General features: G+C 39.0%; 2 protein-coding genes across 3 annotated transcripts in view; both read left to right on the top strand.

Annotated features, from left to right (window-relative positions):
• Nucleotides 1-6,548, top strand: part of myo10l1 (myosin X, like 1) — a 93,381-nt gene extending 86,833 nt beyond the window's left edge. For both annotated transcript variants that reach the window (XM_062041381.1, XM_062041379.1), the window contains 5 exons: nt 416-539; nt 619-966; nt 1,039-1,215; nt 1,291-1,482; nt 1,561-6,548. In XM_062041381.1, coding sequence (XP_061897365.1) covers nt 416-539; nt 619-966; nt 1,039-1,215; nt 1,291-1,482; nt 1,561-1,665 — 946 coding nt within the window. In that variant the 3' untranslated portion in view covers nt 1,666-6,548. The remainder of the gene's footprint in view (nt 1-415; nt 540-618; nt 967-1,038; nt 1,216-1,290; nt 1,483-1,560) is intronic.
• A 2,157-nt stretch (nt 6,549-8,705) lies between these two features.
• On the top strand, nt 8,706-17,934 carry pttg1ipa (PTTG1 interacting protein a). The gene is made up of 7 exons (XM_062041389.1): nt 8,706-8,941; nt 9,730-9,782; nt 9,978-10,086; nt 12,120-12,222; nt 13,060-13,125; nt 14,621-14,667; nt 14,779-17,934. Exons 1-7 carry the CDS (start codon nt 8,854-8,856, stop codon nt 14,814-14,816), a joined length of 504 nt encoding a protein of 167 aa, XP_061897373.1. The 5' UTR covers nt 8,706-8,853; the 3' UTR covers nt 14,817-17,934.
• Nucleotides 17,935-18,442: the final 508 nt, after the last annotated feature.

An 18,442-nucleotide genomic window follows, 5' to 3' on the forward strand; every position in this document is an offset into this window, starting at 1 on the left:
ATGAAGTCGGCGTAGTTACCGTAGTTGCGAGACCTGTTGTGGCTCAATATTGGCCCATATATAAGGCGCACCGGATTATAAGGCGCACTGTCAGCTTTTGAGGAAATTGGAGGTTTTTAGGTGCGCTTTATAGTGCGGAAAATACAGTAATCTGCACGCCAACAAATCAACCTAACAGCCAAACATCCCACCAAAAAAAATACCCAAACCAACCCAGACAGCCCTGCATCCAGTTGCCCACCTCCTAACAAACTCAACCAACCAACTAACCTACCCTATCGAGCCATTCAACTCAAAGCAGCCAGCCGAACCGGCCAATCATTATTATCAAAATTGATCATTATTATCTTTTTTTTCCGTTTATCTACTGTATGCTGGTATTTTTGCTAAAATTCTGCTGTATTTGTTTTGCCAGGCTTGCTGGCAGTGAGGAAGAGGAGGAAGAAGGAGAATGGAAGCTTTACTTCAAGCTCTACTGCTTCTTGGATGTGGAGAGCATGAACAAAGAAGGAGTGGAGTTTGCCTTCATGTTTGAACAGGTGAGCACCTACCTACAGATTGAAGGTAGGCACTAAAAGAGCTAGCCCAACCCCAGGCTGATTGATTGTCACCTTACAGGCCCACGAGTCTCTCATTAGCGGACACTTCCCGGGGTCTGAAGAGACTCTGCAGCACCTGGCCGCGTTGCGCCTCCAGTATCTCCACGGCGATGGGGCTGGTCGGGCCGGCTGGAGCCTGGGGACTGTCTATCCCATTGGACGTCTTCGCAGCCGCATCATACACTCTACTAAACCAGGCGTGGGATCGGCGGGCGGAGCTGGAGGAGGTGGAGCGGGAGACGGGAAGGCTATGGTTGGGGGCCCGGGCGGAATTGTTGGTGTTGGGGCTGAGAAAAGAAAGACACCTAGCTTCCTGGACGGTACGCTGAGAAGGAGCTTCAAGACGGGATCACTGAAGAAACAGAAGGTCAGTAAGACAGAAGAACAAGCGCATGCAAACCTCGACTAATCTTGATCTGAGCTATTAATGTTGTTGCAGGTGGAGGAGGAGCAGATGTTAGAGATGTGGGTGAAGGAGGAGACGTCAGCCACTCGCACTAGCGTCCTGGAGAAGTGGACTCGTTTGCAGGGCATGGCGCAGCACCAGGCTATGCTCAATTACATGGGAATCATCAAGGAGTGGCCCGGATACGGATCTACGCTCTTCGATGTTGAGGTGACAAAAATGAACTGATTTTTTCATTCGATTTTTTTTTAAGACCAGCTCAAGCATATTTGTCTTCTTCTGCAGTGTAAAGAAGGGGGCTTCCCTCACGATCTGTGGCTCGGTGTGAGCGCCGACAACGTGTCTGTGTACAAGAGAGGTGAACCGAAACCGCTGGAGACCTTCCAATACGAACAGATCACCTTCTTTGGCGCGTCGCAGCTCTGCACCTACAAGATCATCGTGGATGAGAGGGAGATATTCTTTGAGACTCCACTGGTAAATTACGCTCGTTTTTAGTCCAATTTAATCTATTTTCCATAGAAGAGGCAGCAAACGATACAAAATGTTTCCTAGGTTGGCGAGATCGCCAAGATCATGAGGGCCTACATTAACATGATGGTGAAGAAACGCTGCAGCATCATGTCAGTCACCAGCGTCGCCAGCTCCTGGGTCAGCTGATTTCTACCAGCCAATCAAAGACCACAGGTTTTCCCCAGTGGCAATGAATGCCACCTGGGCTACATCAGGACAACCCAGGTGGACGCACCAAGGTAATGGTAAGAGTGGATTGCCGAGGGTGGAAAGTGGACACTGATGCCAAAGGGACCATTGAGATTGGGATCAATACATTTTGAGATGGATTTTTTTTCCATTCAAGCACGACACATACAGTAAACCTGGATTGTGGTGGGTGGTCCTTTCACATACAATACATGGCCGCAGTAGTAGTCCTTGCATGTAGATGTTCAAGCACACTCCAAACGTCTCTGATTTCCTGTTTTTTGGGCCACAAGCACAAGACATTGACTGGCCGACAAGTACCACTTTGACCCAGGATCTGGGGTGGGGCTACCTCCAAAGACCCAGGCAATTAGCTACAACCGAGGACCTGAGGGGGCGTTCTCTCCCAGAGCTCCCCTTCAAAAACCTGGTTGGGGCTCCCTGACATGACGCAAGGGGTCTACCTCTAAGACCTTGTAACCTGGGGTAACTACCACCCAGGATTTGAGGGAGACTACTGCCCCGGAACCCAAAGGTGTAGAGGTTAGTCTTCGCAGACCTGATAGGGAGCTCCCTCCTAGGACCCAGGGGGATACATCCCAGGATCGACTAATGTTGGCTCTCTCCTGAGAACCCTCGGGATACTGGGTGCTACTTCCTAAGACTCACTCACTTACCTAAATCCTGAAGGGTCTTCATTAGGGAACCTTATTATTTGGACCCCTCAGGTCCTGGGTTAGGGCTCCCACTACAACCCAATAGTCTAGAAGCAACCTCCACGGACCCAGTAGGACTACCGCCCAGGACCCTGCCAGGACCTAGGGCCTTTCGCTCAGGACCGTCCATCGGGATTCTTCAGGACCCCCTTTGTGGGTCCCTGCCATGACCCAGAGAGAGAGCTAACCTATCTAGACCCAACAGAGGTTGCCATCCCTCCTGAAGCCCGTACCCTAGAAGCAAGGGTGGAGCTATTTCCTAGACAAGACCGATCGTCCAGGACCACGCAAAAATCCCTTATCATACGGTTGGATGCTACCTCCAGAGAACCAGAGATCCCCCAGGCTACAACCTGGAACCCCTAAGGCCCCCTCCGCCGCCCCTTTTAGTGCACTGTCAGACATTCTGCTTTCGGCTCTTGGAGTCTCTCTCTTTCTCTTCATTGGTCCTCACCCCTCTCACCCATCTTATCTGACATTATTATGTTACCACGCTTACATTACCGCTTGCTTCCGCTCTCTGCGTCGTTCTATGTGTGACGTCACATCTCTTGCGTCTATTGTTGAGGGGTGAGGACTCACTTTACTCACCGGTGCCACTGTGTGGCCGCAGGAAGAGACTATAGCCAAAACGCCAGCTGCTTTGAAGGTGACACCAATTTCCCAGTCACATTGCGTGTGTGTGTGTGTGTGTGTGCGTGTGTGTGTGTGTGTGTGTGCGTGTGTTTGACTGTGCATTCACACAAGTTTTTGTACTGTATATCACACGTAATAAGAGTTCATTTTTAATTGAATTGTTGATGGTCCCAGCACTGTACAGCCTCTATGTAGTGTAAGATATGAGCAATTAAAGGGTGTTAATAAGGATGCTGCACATGTTCACTGGCAGTGCCATTCATTCAGTGTGTTTTTGATGGATTTATTATTATTATTGTTTTTAATGCTATTAATGCTGACTATTATGGGTTTTTTTTGTGCAAAATAAGTGCACCACTCTCTGGTAATTCCTGGCTACTATTAATACAACAGCAAACCCCCCACCTTGAAGTGTTGTGTATGTAATGCTGCTCTATGTATGTGTGCCATGGTGTAACCCAAACTATAATATTTATGTTGAAGAAGAGTTGAGAAAAGTAATAATGAGTGTATTCCCGAGGAGATGAGATGTTATTATAATCTTTGAAAGTGTTGTGATCGTGTGTTAAAGGAAAGAGCATGGAACTTTATTAATGGGAGGAGAGACGGTTAGATATTTATTAACGTACTATATTGCAAAGTGTGTTGGTGGAGAAAGGTGTATAACATAACGATAAGGTTGCAGATATGAAACTGTGAAGGACTGAAGTGGTTCTGCATAACATGGGGTGATTTTTGTTTCGCTCTTAAATGGCTTCACGCTGCAGGTAGAGGGCGGCATCATCAATATATAACAGCTCTACTGCACTTACATGCCAATTAAAACGCATATGTGAGCATCAATAACCTAAAAAAAAAACTTCTCCAGCACAGTTAATGAGGTTTATTAAAGCATGCTGAAGTTTCTAGATTTTTTTAATTTTAATGGATATAGGAGCGAAAACTGAGATGGCTTCACACTGCTGTCTGCTGCCTGTTGCACAAAGTGAGTGCTGTTGTTTATAACTTGTCAAAGATGTATCAGAAAACTGATTTTACTATTTCCCATAGAACAGGGGTGTCAAACATATGGCCCACGATAAGTTTAGAAATGAGAGGATTTTTTTTTTTTTTTTATATAAAAAGAAACTGCTGTTGTATATGTGTCCACTGGATGTCACAATAGTAATTCTGTTAGGCAAGCAAACGGTTCATACCAGGGCCAAGCAAGAGGTACACAGTAAACTGTGGCTGCGGATCTTCTCCCTGGACCCAAACAAAATGTAAAACGGCAGGTTTTAAACACATTATTTGGCAACCTCGTTGGCCCAAAATGTCTCTGTCAAAAATGAGAAAAGTCAACGCAGAATGTAACTTAACTCTCTTGTTCTACCTCCGTTTCTTATGGTTTGTTGAGTTAGCACAGGGTTTTTGATACCTAGAAAAGTTTCCATCTATTTATTGTGTTTTTTGTTCAATCCCAGACAGGCTCGGATTTAAGGTTTAATCATGGCTTTGTAAGTCTAAGTTTATTGTGTTCTTTGATGTGGTTTTAAAACTCCACCATTTTTTTTCTCCTCAGAATTTTCAACAAACTTGAGGTGTTTGGTCAAAAGGATTATTTTTATGATTTGTACATTTTCACAATGTGCTTGTTTTATTTCCTGGCCAACGTAAAACAAAGAAAACCACCTGAAATTGTCTTTATTTTTAAGTTATCATGCCATTATTTTACCAGTTACTTGGCCCCGAACTAAAATGAGTTTGACACCCCTGCTATAGAATATAGGAATCAGCATTTAAAATGACAGTGGATATGGAAATTAAACACATTTCCTCTAATAACAAAACTGAATTTTTGGGGGTCATGTTAAATAAAAATTGTAAAAAGTAAATAAAAACTGAAAAATACATTAAAATATTTATATGAATATGTAAAATATCTATAAATAATTTCAAAACGTTTCCCCAAAAGCTTTGCAATTCATACCCTGCAGTATTCAGTTGCATTTTTTTTTTAAAGAGTCAAATAAAAATGAATATTTTAAATTGGCTCTAGCTCAAGGGTGTCAAACATCAGGCCCGCGAACAGGTTTTATCCGGCCCGCGGGATGAGTTTGCTAAGTATAAAAATTAACCTGAAATTTTTGAAGGAAGAAACAGCTGTTCTAAATGTGTCCACTGGATGTCGCAATAGCAATTATGTGTATCTTTGTAGATGATGCTACATATGTACAAAATAAACCATGTGATGTTAGTACATCAATCGAGAAAAATGATCAAACTACATAAATAACATCCTGTAATTTCATTTTGATATAATTTTTTTATCTTGATGGATTGAATATGAACACCAATGAGTTGACTGATGAACTTTATCACGTAATTTATTCAGAAAATATAAATAACAACAAATAAAGATAGAATACCATTAACTGCAACAGGTAATTGTAAAAAACAACAACAGCAACATTATGATTGATACAATTTCAGAATGTGCCTGTTCTATTTTTAAACAAAGAAAACAATCTGAAGTTGTCTTTATTTCTAAGTTATCGTGCCGTGATTTTACCAGTCCGGCCGACTTTGGAGTAGATTTCTCTCCATGTGGCCCCCGATCTAAAATGAGTTTGACACCCCTGCTCTAGCTGTTGAATTTATAACTTAAACTGGCATTCAATAATTACCAAAATGTTAATCATTTTGATGCAATACATTAATAAAAAAATCAGTAATAACTGTTTTAATGCATGAAAATAAAGTTGATTTATATATTTAACCCCCCAACCCCAAAAGAAAAAGGCATAACAACTGTGTTCTTGTCCAATGAAACTAAGTTTAATCTTCTTAAAACCACAAGTGTGAAATGTAAAGTGTTTGTCTTCACATTCTATACACTTTCTGTATTATCAAGAATGGCCTCACATGACCCCTCAGTATGTTCAGTGATAGTTCCGGCCCTGGCTGCATTGCACACTGCCACCAGCTGATAAAGTCACTATAACTTTATATTGCTTTCACGAGTGTGACAATAAAAGAGTACAAAAGCGATGAAGCCGTGATTAGCGAGGAACTTGGAGTTGACCCTTTTGTCTGTGTTCTATTGCTACGCATCTGTCTGTCGCTTGATGAGTGAACAACTATTTTTGCTGGGAAGTGATCAGTGCTAAACCAATAAGATGACAATAAGAAATCTAAAGTTTGTGATCACAAGGCGACGCCAAAAGGGTCCTGACATCAGCCGCAGGCGGCCATTGTGGGGCTCCCTCTGAATATTAATAAATGATATTATTAGGATTATTACCTCATGTTACGCCTGCTATCATCATTAAACATGTTATACATTGTGCTTGTCAAGACAAAAGAAAATAAGAGAAAGAGAGAGATGTGTGTTGTTCTTTTTTTAATTCTGAACTGGTTTTAAATAATATGCTTTAATAAATTATGAACATTATCCTCTGATGCTTGGGAAGTTTATTGAGACTTATTATATATATCAAAAAATATATGTGTGTCTTTTTTTGTATCGTATATGATAAGAAAAAAAATAAAGATATTTTTTCTTTTCATAATTTGTTTTTCTTTTTGAATGTTTTTGGCATATTACTAATATGTACTGTTTCAATGCTTTTTCTTTTAATCAATTTTGTTGTAGAGTGTCAATACATATATTACACAGAATAGATTATTATACAAAACCCAAAACCAGTGAAGTTGGCACGTTGTGTAAATGGTAAATAAAAACAGAATACAATGATTTGCAAATCCTTTTCAACCTATATTCACTTGAATAGACTGCAAAGACAAGATATTTAACGTTCAAACTGGAAAACTGTTATTTTTTGCAAATATTAGCTCATTTCGAATTTGATGCCTGCAAAATGTTTTTTTAAAAAGCTGGCACAAGTGGCAAAAAAGACTGAGAAAGTTGAGGAATGCTCATCAAACACTTATTTGGAACATCCCACAGGTGAACAGGCTAATTGGGAACAGGTGGTTGCCATGATTGGGTATAAAAGCAGCTCCTATGAAATGCTCAGTCATTCACAAACAAGGATGGTGCGAGGGTCACCACTTTGTGAACAAATGCGTGAGCAAATTGTCGAACCGATTAAGAACAACATTTCACAACGAACTATTGCAAGGAATTTAGGGATCTCACCATCTACGGTCCATAATATCATCAAAAGGTTAAGAGAATCTGGAGAAATCACTGCACGTAAGCGATGATATTACGGACCTTTGATCCCTCAGGCGGTACTGCATCAAAAAGCGACATCAGTGTGTAAAGGATATCACCACATGGGCTCAGGAACACTTCAGTAAACCACTGTCAGTAACTACAGTTCGTTGCTACATCTGTAAGTGCAAGTTAAAACTCTACTATGCAAAGCGAAATCTATTTATCAACAACACCCAGAAACGCCGCCGGCTTCGTTGGGCCTGAGCTCATCTAAGATGGACTGATGCAAAGTGGAAAAGTGTTCTGTGGTCTGACGAGTTCACATTTCAGATTGTTTTTGGAAACTGTGGATGTCGTGTCCTCCGGAACAAAGAGGAAAAGGACCATCCGGATTGTTATAGGCGCAAAGTTCAAAAGCCAGCATCTGTGATGGTATGGGGGTGTATTAGTGCCCAAGGCATGGGTAAATTACACATCTGTGAAGGCACCATTAATGTTGAAAGGTACATACAGGTTTTGAAGCAACATATGTTGCCATCCAAACAACGTTATCATGGACGCCCCTGCTTATTTGAGCAAGACAATGCCAAGCCACGTGTTACAACAGCGTGGCTTTATAGTAAAAGAGTGCGGGTACTAGACTGGCCTGCCTGTAGTCCAGACCTGTCTCCCATTGAAAATGTGTGGCGCAATATGAAACCTAAAATACCACAACGGAGACCCCCGGACTGTTGAACAACTTAAGCTGTACATCAAGCAAGAATGGGAAATAATTCCACCTGAAAAGCTTCAAAAATTAGTCTCCTCAGTTCCCAAACGTTTACTGAATGTTGTTAAAAGGAAAGGCCATGTAACACAGTGGTAAAAGTTCCCCTGTGCCAACTTTTTTGAAATATGTTGCTGCCAAGTTAATGATTATTTGCAAAAAAAAGTTTGAACATGAAATATCTTGTCTTTGCAGTCTATTCAATTGAATATAAGTTGAAAAGGATTTGCAAATCATTGTATTCTGTTTTTAGTTACCATTTACACAACGTGCCAACTTCCCTGGTTTTGGGTTTTGTATTTCTATATCCTCAAATGAGTAGAAACTAATACAATGAAAATATATTGACTAATATTATTATAACAACATACAAATGCATGACAAGACAATAAATTGTATCCTATTAAAATATGATTATTTTATTAAATCATATTAAATCGTATTATAATGACGTGATGTCAATAAATGGTATCCAATTAAAATATGGAATGATCACTTTTAGAGACATATTAAAAATAAATTGGTATGATAAAATGATAAATATGTCTCAAAACACTTGATTACTGAATTGTATACAAATACATGTACAGTCATATAATTAATTGGTTGTATTCGTTTTAAATAGATAAAATATGGGACATATTTCCTCATATTTTAAAATTGCCTGCGTCACACGTAACGTAACACGATGACGTCACGGGAAAGTGCACGCCCCTTTGTGTGTGTTTGCGTCGGCGCGCGTGTCAGTATTTGGTTTCGTGTGAAGGAGAGCGGCCACGATCCTTCTTCCTCCACACCTGCGGAGCATTTTAACTTACCAAAAAAAACAAAAAGAAGGAATACCTCACCATTTTTTGACCCAAACAATGACGGATTTAAGGACTTTGGCCCCTGTTGTCCTCTTGGTGTTCACTTTGGGGACAGTTTTAGCGCAAACGACCGCACCTGCACAAGGTAAACCCGTCGTCGTCTTCTTCTTCTTCTTCTTCTTCTTCTTCTTCTTCTTCTTCTTCTTCTTCTTCTTCTTCTTCTTCTTCTTCTTCTTCTTCGTGGGTTTGCTAACTAATTAGCTTGTTAGATTCCATTAGACGACAAAAATGCGCTTGTTACTGAGCGTAGAAGAGGAAATATATGTTCCAAACAGAATAGTTTTGCTCATAAGTCAGCCGAATATTGTAGTTTAAGTATGTTACTTTCATTTTTATTTACCAACTACCCTTTTTTCACTTCCCTTTTTTTTGTGTCACCATTTTAAATTTTAAAAGACACTCTCCAACTTAAACTTGAAAGTGTTTACAAAGTACAAAGAAGAAGAAACATGATAAACATTCTGCATTTATCTCATCCAGCCATTCATTTTCAAGATAATCTTACTCATCTCACCATATGAAATATAACTTACTTCACCAATTATTTATTTGTATTGTTATTACTTATGAATAAATTGAGAACAGGAAGTGAACAAAAGTGTTAGCAACTGCTTCTTCCTACACCTTTTCGAACATGTTGAATAGAGAAACTGGAAATTGTGACGTATTATGTTGTATGCATGCATGTTCCAAATAAACCCAGACTCAACTCAACAATAATAGTCCACCCACGAGCCTGTCTCCATGGAGAAGGAGCTCCCAACTGGGATGTGGGACAAGACCTAGCAAACACCCCCGAGTCCTCATTTGTTTTTGTCTAGTGTTTTTAATGTGTGATGTTTTTGTAAACTCCTCTTTTCCTCCTTACAACAGTTTGTGAGTCCAAGAATGGCACCAGCTGTGAAGAATGTCTGGGGAATGTGACAGTAAGTTAACAAGAAAACATTTTTTTGTGTGTCGGAAAGAGGCCAAAGCTGCACCTGAACACCGGTCAGACTGGTTTGAGTGCGAACTGATCTCATGTATTTCTTTACACCCTCCTCCTATTCTTCTTCCTCCTCCTCCTCCATTGTTAACCTTTTGTGTTCCTTAAAATCCTTGTGTTTTTGTCCATTCCACAGTGCTTGTGGTGTATAACAACCCGCTCGTGTTTGACTTATCCTGTGAGGACCATCCTGCCGCCGCATGCCCTCTGTCCGCTCAATGATGCACGCTGGGGGCTTTGTTGGAGTAAGACTACACACACGGATTATACAGCATGGGTCTCAAACCCGTAGCTCACGGGCCATTTGCAGCCTGAAGGCCCATAGTTTGAGTGTAATTGCGTCCCGTGAAACCTGAAAGTTAATTAAAGCTCCTAATGTCCTGACCCACCACCTAAAATTTCAGGAATTGGTAATATATAGGGATGTCCGTTAACATCGCACTGCCAATATTATCGGACGATAAATGCTTTAAAATGTAATATCGGAAATTATCGGTATCGGTTTCAAATGTATCTGTATCGGTTTCAAAAAGTACAATTTATGACTTTTTAAAACGCCGCTGTGTACACAGACGTAGGAAGAAGTACAGAGCGCCAATAAACCTTGAAGGCACTGCCTTTGCGTGCCGGCCCAGTCACATAATATCTACGGCTTTTGACACACTCACAAGTGAATGCATGGCATACTTGATCAACAGCCATACAGGTCACACTGAGGGTGGTCGTATAAACAACTTTAACACTGTTACAAATATGCGCCACACTGTGAACCCACACCAAACAAGAATGACAAACACATTTCGGGAGAACATCCGCACCGTAACAGAACAAATACCCAGAACCCCTTGCAGCACTAACTCTTCCAGGACGCTACAATATACACCCCCGCTACCCAAAACCCCGACCCCCACCGCCCCCCAACCCCGCCCACCTCAACCTCCTAATGCTCTCTCTGGGAGAGCATGTCCCAAATTCCAAGCTGCTGTTTTGAGGCGTGTTAAAAAAATAAAAATAATAATAAATGTGGCAGTGCCATGTTGGCATTTTTTTCCATAACTTGAGTTGAAGTTGTTCTCTTATTTTGGAAAACCTTGTTACATTGTTTAATGCATCCAGCGGGGCATCACAACAAAATTAGGCATAATAATGTGTTAATTCCACGACTGTACATATCGGTGTCGGTTGATATCGGTATTGGTAATTAAGAGTTGGACAATATCGGAATATCGGATATCTGCAAAAAAGCCATTATCGGACATCTCTAGTAATATACAGTGGAAGCTTGGTTTACAAATGCCTTTTATTTTTTGCGTCTTTTTGTTTTACATACATTTACATGGCGCCATATATGCTTCTGTGTGCAAACCATGTCTCGGCGTATGATAGCTTCATTCATTCAAGTATTTATTTTGCATGCTGCTTGAAGCTATCAGGGCTGCCATTTTCATGACATAATTTCCTGTACACTCGGGCACAGCTATGTTGAAGAGACAGAGGCCCCTACATCACAACCGGTATACACAGGCACAGACATTTTTAAGAGGCGGGGCCCCCTGCGTCACATTCTGTTTACATCCCTTACTCACGGGTGCAGCCATTTCGAAGAGTTTCCACCGTGAGCGGCACTTCTGACGTGTTTATTTCCACAAATGCACCTTGCGTTAGTCAGAGCGGTGTCAGCCTGTCTTAAAAATCACTTTGTGTGATCAGAAACCACTTAATTTTGCAACAAATTGTTTTATCTTTAACAATGTGTCTTTACCTGCTCCATGTCTTATCTGTGTAGTTGTAGCCATAGTATTGTTTAGTGTTTACTAATTATTGTATTTCTCTTAAAGCCAGATGAAGAGTGGCAACCATTAATCTTGAAGCATTGAATACAATGTGAATAAAACGTTCCATTATTTTATAACCTAATCCTAGATTATGGCAGGCTAATGTAATATATACACTTGTAAATTATTCTTTGAATTCAATAAAAAAGCCCAATGTGTTCAATGCATTTTCAATTTTACTTTAATCCTCTAAAATTGTTCTTTGAGTGCAATAGGAAATATATGATTAATGTATCGTAAGATTTTCTGTTAAAATGAAGCCAATAATGAAATTTTTTGTGGCCCCTTTTATTTTGAAAAGTATAAAAATACATTTTAGTACCGGTACCAAAATATTGGTATCGGGATAACCCTACAGTATAGTATACATTGTTCATTGTATTGCTGTTACATTATAATGTTTTGCTTTGCTCATTTTTATCATTTTTCTTTGCTTCTAACAGTCAACTTTAGGAACTTGATCATCACCCTCTCAGTGCTGGGCGCTGTTCTCATCATTGCCTTTCTAGTGTGTCTGTTCTGTTGCTGCAAGTGTGAAAACTTTGGGTAAGTCTGCTACGGGATTGTCATCTGTTTGACTATAAATTGTAATACAATGTCACCGTAATTAGTGTGCAAATACGGTATTTAGGAAATGGCTAAAACAGCTGAGGAAGTTTTTTTTTCCCAGATTTTGAAACTATTATCTTTGTATTTTGGTGTTCTGTGGATTTTTTGGTTAAGATGTTACTATCATCTACAATATCATGTGAAATCCATATTCTGTACATTTAAACGTTGACCAAACGTGGCGATCTGTCTCTCGCAGAAGTTCTTTCATTTAAGGGCGTAAATTTTTCTGGTTTGAATCAGTTTTGGTTTTGCAAAATTGGTGCAAGTTCTCCCATGTTTGGTTTCTTCCCGCACAGGGACACCAAATCTGTCATAATAAATCATGTGAGATCAATCGCTTCTCTTATTGGCTGCAATGATATAAACAGGAAGTAGTTTTGCTGTATGGACTTGGGAGCGAAACAAAGCTTATGACCTGAGAGATGCCCCTTCTGTTGACATTTTTAAAGGCAGTTGAAAACACATTTGTTTAAGTGCATTCCTGTAATTTTCCGTTTTTATTTTTTAAATATTATTTTGTATTTTATTTGCAATGTTTCTGTTATTGCATCATGCTGTATGCTTGTTTTGATTGTACTGTTTGTATTTCAACCATGTGAAGCACTTTGTAAGCTCTCTCTATGAGAAGTGCTATATAAATGAAAATGTTTTTTTTTTTACTATACAAAGAGGAGCAAAAATGCCCTTAAATGCTACAAAGCTAAAATGCTCAATTGTCAGTATCCGCCATAACTGTCAACCTGATTTTCTTTTATGTGTTTTCGGTGCCAGAGCTTCAAGGTTTGCGGCTAAGATGGAGAGACAGGTGAACAAAACAAAATCCAAACAGGAGGAGAGGTAAAGAAAATATTTGCTTGCTAACTTGTGTTCAGTTACTTATGAATCCCCACGTACATTTAAAAAAACACATTTCTGCCAAGTAAAACCTCCATATACTACTAGACTTGGTAAATGAGTGCGTTCCAGATCTGCATTCGAGATGGCCAGCAAAGGAACACAGTCACACACACAATAATATCGTATTAAATGTGTTTTAAAATGCTACATCCACAGTGTGGCTGCAGGAAGCAGTGTGGTTTGGGGTGTCCTCATGAGAGAAAAAAAAAGATTTGTTAATTGAAATTGTTTGAATTATATTTTCTGTATAATTCTGATCGTTTTTAATATCTTAAGTGAAAGCTTGCGAAATGTGTACATTTCCGAATATAATACAAGGCAGAAACCTGAGCTGAGCCTACATCTGATTGCGCAATCATTCATAAACTGGGTTGGGATAGGATAGACTTTTTTTTTTTAAATCCCACAATGAGAAAATGATAGGGCTCCATTGCAGACTACAAACGTCCATACAATTATTAAAAAATAGTGCAAAAGTCACAAAAGTGCCACCCGTTGTTGGTCCTAAAGGGTTTCAACCTAAAGGAAACAAACACATGAAAACAAGAGGGAAACATTAAAGAACAAAATGGAGAATATAAAGGAGCACAGAGCTGCTGCAACCATCTGCTAAGTTAAAAGTTAAAGTTAAAGTACCAATGATTATCACACACACACTAGGTGTGGTGAAATTTGTCCTCTGCATTTGACCCATCCCCTTGTTCACCCCCTGAGAGGTGAGGGGAGCAGTGGGCAGCAGCGGTGGCCGTGCCCAGGAATCATTTTTGGTGATTTAACCCCCAATTCCAACCCTTGATGCTGAGTGCCAAGCAGGGAGGTAATGGGTCCCATTTTTATAGTTTTTGGTATGACTCGGCCAGGGTTTGAACTCACAACCTACCGATCTCAGGGCGGACACTCTAACCACTAGACCAGAAACATTTATTATATGCAAAGACTTTCTACAGCTTGTTTAATTTCTTTAATATAAGTGTGATATCATTATTTGTCATATAGCGAGGCCCTCAGTATTCTAAAGGGGCAGCTGTAAGTTGGCAAAGGTATTTCGCTGCCATCTTTCTACAGAGAGCTAAAGTGCTACTAACAGAAAATAAGGAAGATTTTTACAACAACATTTGTGAGCCTTTTCTGGTTAAGTATAGTGTTGTGGTCGTAATACACGGCCTGTGTCTTTATTACACAAAGTGTTTGTGTAAACATCCTCTCAGCACTATCCGAAAATCCTTCCCACAAGCTTTTTCGTACCTCCATCACGGTTTGACTCCAGTTCTTTTTTGATAATTGTTTTAATGACTTGAAGCAAGCCCGAGCAATGCAAAAGCATCCAGGGTAAATGATTTGCATGTCATGCTGATCATCAGCCCAAACAAGTTTTCCATTGCACGACTTCTCCAAGTATGACTCTTCATTTTGTTGTTTTTTTGTGTCGTGGCAGGCGGGCCGAGATGAAGCAGAGACACCAGGAAGTCAGAAAGAAATATGGTGAGGCGTCGATAAGTTTTGTATAAAAGCTACTGTTTTCCCACAGTAGTGTTTCATAACTTCATGTGTTTGTTCATATTATTATTTTGTCCTTGTTTGTTCTTCCTCCAGGCTTAACCGGAGCAAATGCTTACTCCAAATTTGGATGAGACGATTCCTGAACTGGGACTTTTAATTTAACAGAGTTTTATCCATGACTTTTTTGTATCTTCGTCTTTATATGTTGCAAACCAAGAAGCTGTAAGAAATTTCTACTAATGCCTCCTTTTCCACTGCATGATACCTGCTCTGCTCTGCTTCACTTGCTTTTAGGTACTATTTGTACTACCTCGTCAGCATGCCGAGTAGATACCACATGAGCAACGTGAACCCCAGCTGGTGGCTTAGTAAACAAAATATGCGACCAGTTTTAAACTATGGAGGCTGCAGTATAACACTCTACTATTCCTTTTCTTGCCGATCCCGTAATGAAGTGCACTGCATCCGTCTTGGAAAACCACACCACATTAAGCACAATATTTACAGTGCTTCCGGAATGTATCCACAGCGCTTCACTTTTTCCACATTTTGTTGTTACAGCCAAAATGTAATAAATTAATTTTTGTCCTCAAAACATTTTTTTAATTTCCAAATTTTCTTAAAAGTAAAAAACTAAAACAAATCACATGCACACATGTATTCACAGCCTTTTCACAATACTTTGTTGATGCACCTATGGCAGCAATTACAGCCGGGTTTCCTCCAAACATGATGCCTGACATTCACGCCAAAGAGTTCAATCTTTGTCTCATCAGACCAGAGATGTTTGTGTCTCATGGTCTAAGAGTTTTTCAGGTGCATTTTGGCAAACTTTTTACTAAGAAACGGCTTCTGTCTGGCCACCATACGGCCCTATTGGTGATTTTCTGCAGAGATGGTTGTCCTTCTAGAACAGGCCTAGGCAATTATTTTGACTAGAGAAAAAATGTGTCTGAAGGCACGGTAATACAAAGCCTCACAATAATGTCTGATTGAATGCTAAAAACGTTATGACAGACCGCCTTAAAAAACAGAATGGAATTTGAATTTTTTTTACTGAATGAGACACCCAGAATTAGGGCTGCGAATCTTTGGGTGTTCCATGATTCGATTCAATATCGATTCTTGGGGTCACGATTCGATTATAAATCGATTTTTTTTTTCTCGATTCAACGCGATTCTCGATTCAAAAACGATATTTTTCCGATTCAAAAGGATTCTCTATTCATTCAATACATAGGATTTCAGCAGGATCTACCCCAGTCTGCTGACATGCAAGCAGAGTAGTAGATTTTTGTAAAAAGCTTTTATAATTGTAAAGGACAATGTTTTATCAACTGATTGCAATAATGTAAATTTGTTTCAACTATTAAATGAACCAAAAATATGACTTATTTTACCTTTGTGAAAATATTGGACACAGTGTCAAGCTTATGAGATGCGATGCAAGTGTAAGCCACTGTGACACTATTCTTTTTTTTTTTTTTATAAATGTCTAATGATAATGTCAATGAGGGATCTTTAATCACTGCTATGTTGAAATTGTAACTAATATTGATACTGTTGTTGATAATATTCATTTTTGTTTCACTACTTTTGATTTGTTCTGTGTCGTGTTTGTGTCTCCTCTCAATTGCTCTGTTTATTGCAGTTCTGAGTGTTGCTGGGCCGGGTTTGGTTTTGGAATTGGATTGCATTTTTATGGTATTGCTGTTTATTGTTTTGTTGGATTGATTAATTAAAAGAAATTAATAAATTTTTAAAAATAAAATAAAAAAATAGATTTTTGAAAAATGAGAATCGTTACTGAATCGCACAACGTGAGAATCGCAATTTGAATTCGAATCGATTTTTTCCCACACCCCTACCCAGAATGTACATGAAAATAAGAAATGTGTGATTTACAATATTAACTATGAACGAGAAAACACTGAATATTGATAACATATGAACGTCGTGCCCCCTCTCGCTCGACATATTTTACAATCAAGAGAAACGCAACAAACAGCAAAATATGAACACAAAGGGTAAAAATAAAACCCCACCTACATTCTGATATATCACTAAGCTTTAGAACTTTTTTGTAAAAATCTCCTTCCACGTCTGTCCCTGACACCCAGGCTCTGACACCCACTCTGTGGAAACGCTCCCCATCCACACTGCTTGGTGCCTCGTCTGAGCTGCTGTGACTTAGATTACCATAGTAACTAGTATATCATGCAAAAGGGCAGATTCCAACCATTGAAATACTTCATATAGTTCAAGACTTACGGTCATTTGGAAACATCACTGCACATCATAATGGCAGCTACAGTTTCCATCTTAAAGATCTAAAAAAATAATTTGGGAATGTCCGGCGGGCCAGATTGAAAAGCTTAACGGGCCGAATGCGGCCCCCGGGCCTTAATTTGCCCAGGTTTGTTCTAGAAGGTGCTCCTCTCTCCACAGAGGAATGCTGTAGCTCTGATAGAGTGACCATCGGATTCTTAGTCACCTCCCTGACGAGACTAAGATGAATGTACAGAAACATCCTGGATGAAAACCAATGCTTGAGAGGTGCTGCAAAGAGGAATGGACAAAAGATAGGTGTGCCAAGCTTGTGGCATCGTATTCAAAAAGGCTTGAGGCTGTAATTTCTGCCAAAGGTGCATCATATTAAGCAAAAGCTGTGAACACTTGTGCACATGGGATTTTTTTACTTTTTTATTTTTAATACATTTGCAAATGTGAAAAAAAAATCCCATTGTCATTATGGGGTATTGTATGCATAATTTTCAGAACAAATACTGTATTCCATTTTGGAATAAGGCTGTAACACAACAATATGTGGAAACACTGAATACTCTCTGGATGCACATATTGCAAATATTGTTTTCTCGCACATTTTGTGCCTAAAGACGTGTTTAGTGTGGTGTAGTTTTTCAAGTCTTTACCTGTAGTAGTTTAAAACTGAGCATCAAGATGGTACAGTGCAATTTAGCGATCGTCAGTGATCTAGCAATCTTTTTGGCTAAAGCAAAAAGCAAACTCGTTTTTTTCTTTGCCTAACACGTCCATGTTGACGGTGCTGTGAGATGATTTCATATTTTTGCCCCCTAATCTGCATATTCTTGAATGAATTTGAGACAGTGCTGAATTAGAATTAGGAACCTATTTTTGCACTTTGTAATATTTTAAATTTGGATGAAGCGAGTGATTAGATTGTCATGTAGTTCTGTTATTGCCTTTTAATAAAAGACTATAAACAGGTTCTGCCACTGATAGTTTTTTTTTTTCTTTTTTTTTCTTTTAGTTTTCAAAACAAAACACTCAGTGTAAAGTACCAATCAAACATTTGGACACATCTCATCATAATGAAAAGGGTATGGTCCAGTCATGAAGTTTTAATGAGACTACTTTAAATATTGTGAACATGTTAAAAAGACAATATTACATTTGTTCGAAAAATGTAAGGCTTTAAAACAGGGGTCCCCAAACTTTTTGACTCGGGGGGTCGCATTGGGTTAAAAAAAATTGGCCAGGGGCCAGGCTGTATATATATATATATATATATATATATATATATATATATATATATATATATATATATATATATATATATATATATATATATATATATATATATATATATATACATATATATAATATATATATATGTATGTATATATATATATATATATGTATATATACATATATATATATATATATATATATATATATATATATATATATATATATATATATATATATATATATA

The sequence above is a fragment of the Entelurus aequoreus genome, linkage group LG03 (assembly GCF_033978785.1).
Source record: "Entelurus aequoreus isolate RoL-2023_Sb linkage group LG03, RoL_Eaeq_v1.1, whole genome shotgun sequence".
Taxonomy (NCBI): Eukaryota; Metazoa; Chordata; class Actinopteri; order Syngnathiformes; family Syngnathidae; genus Entelurus; species Entelurus aequoreus.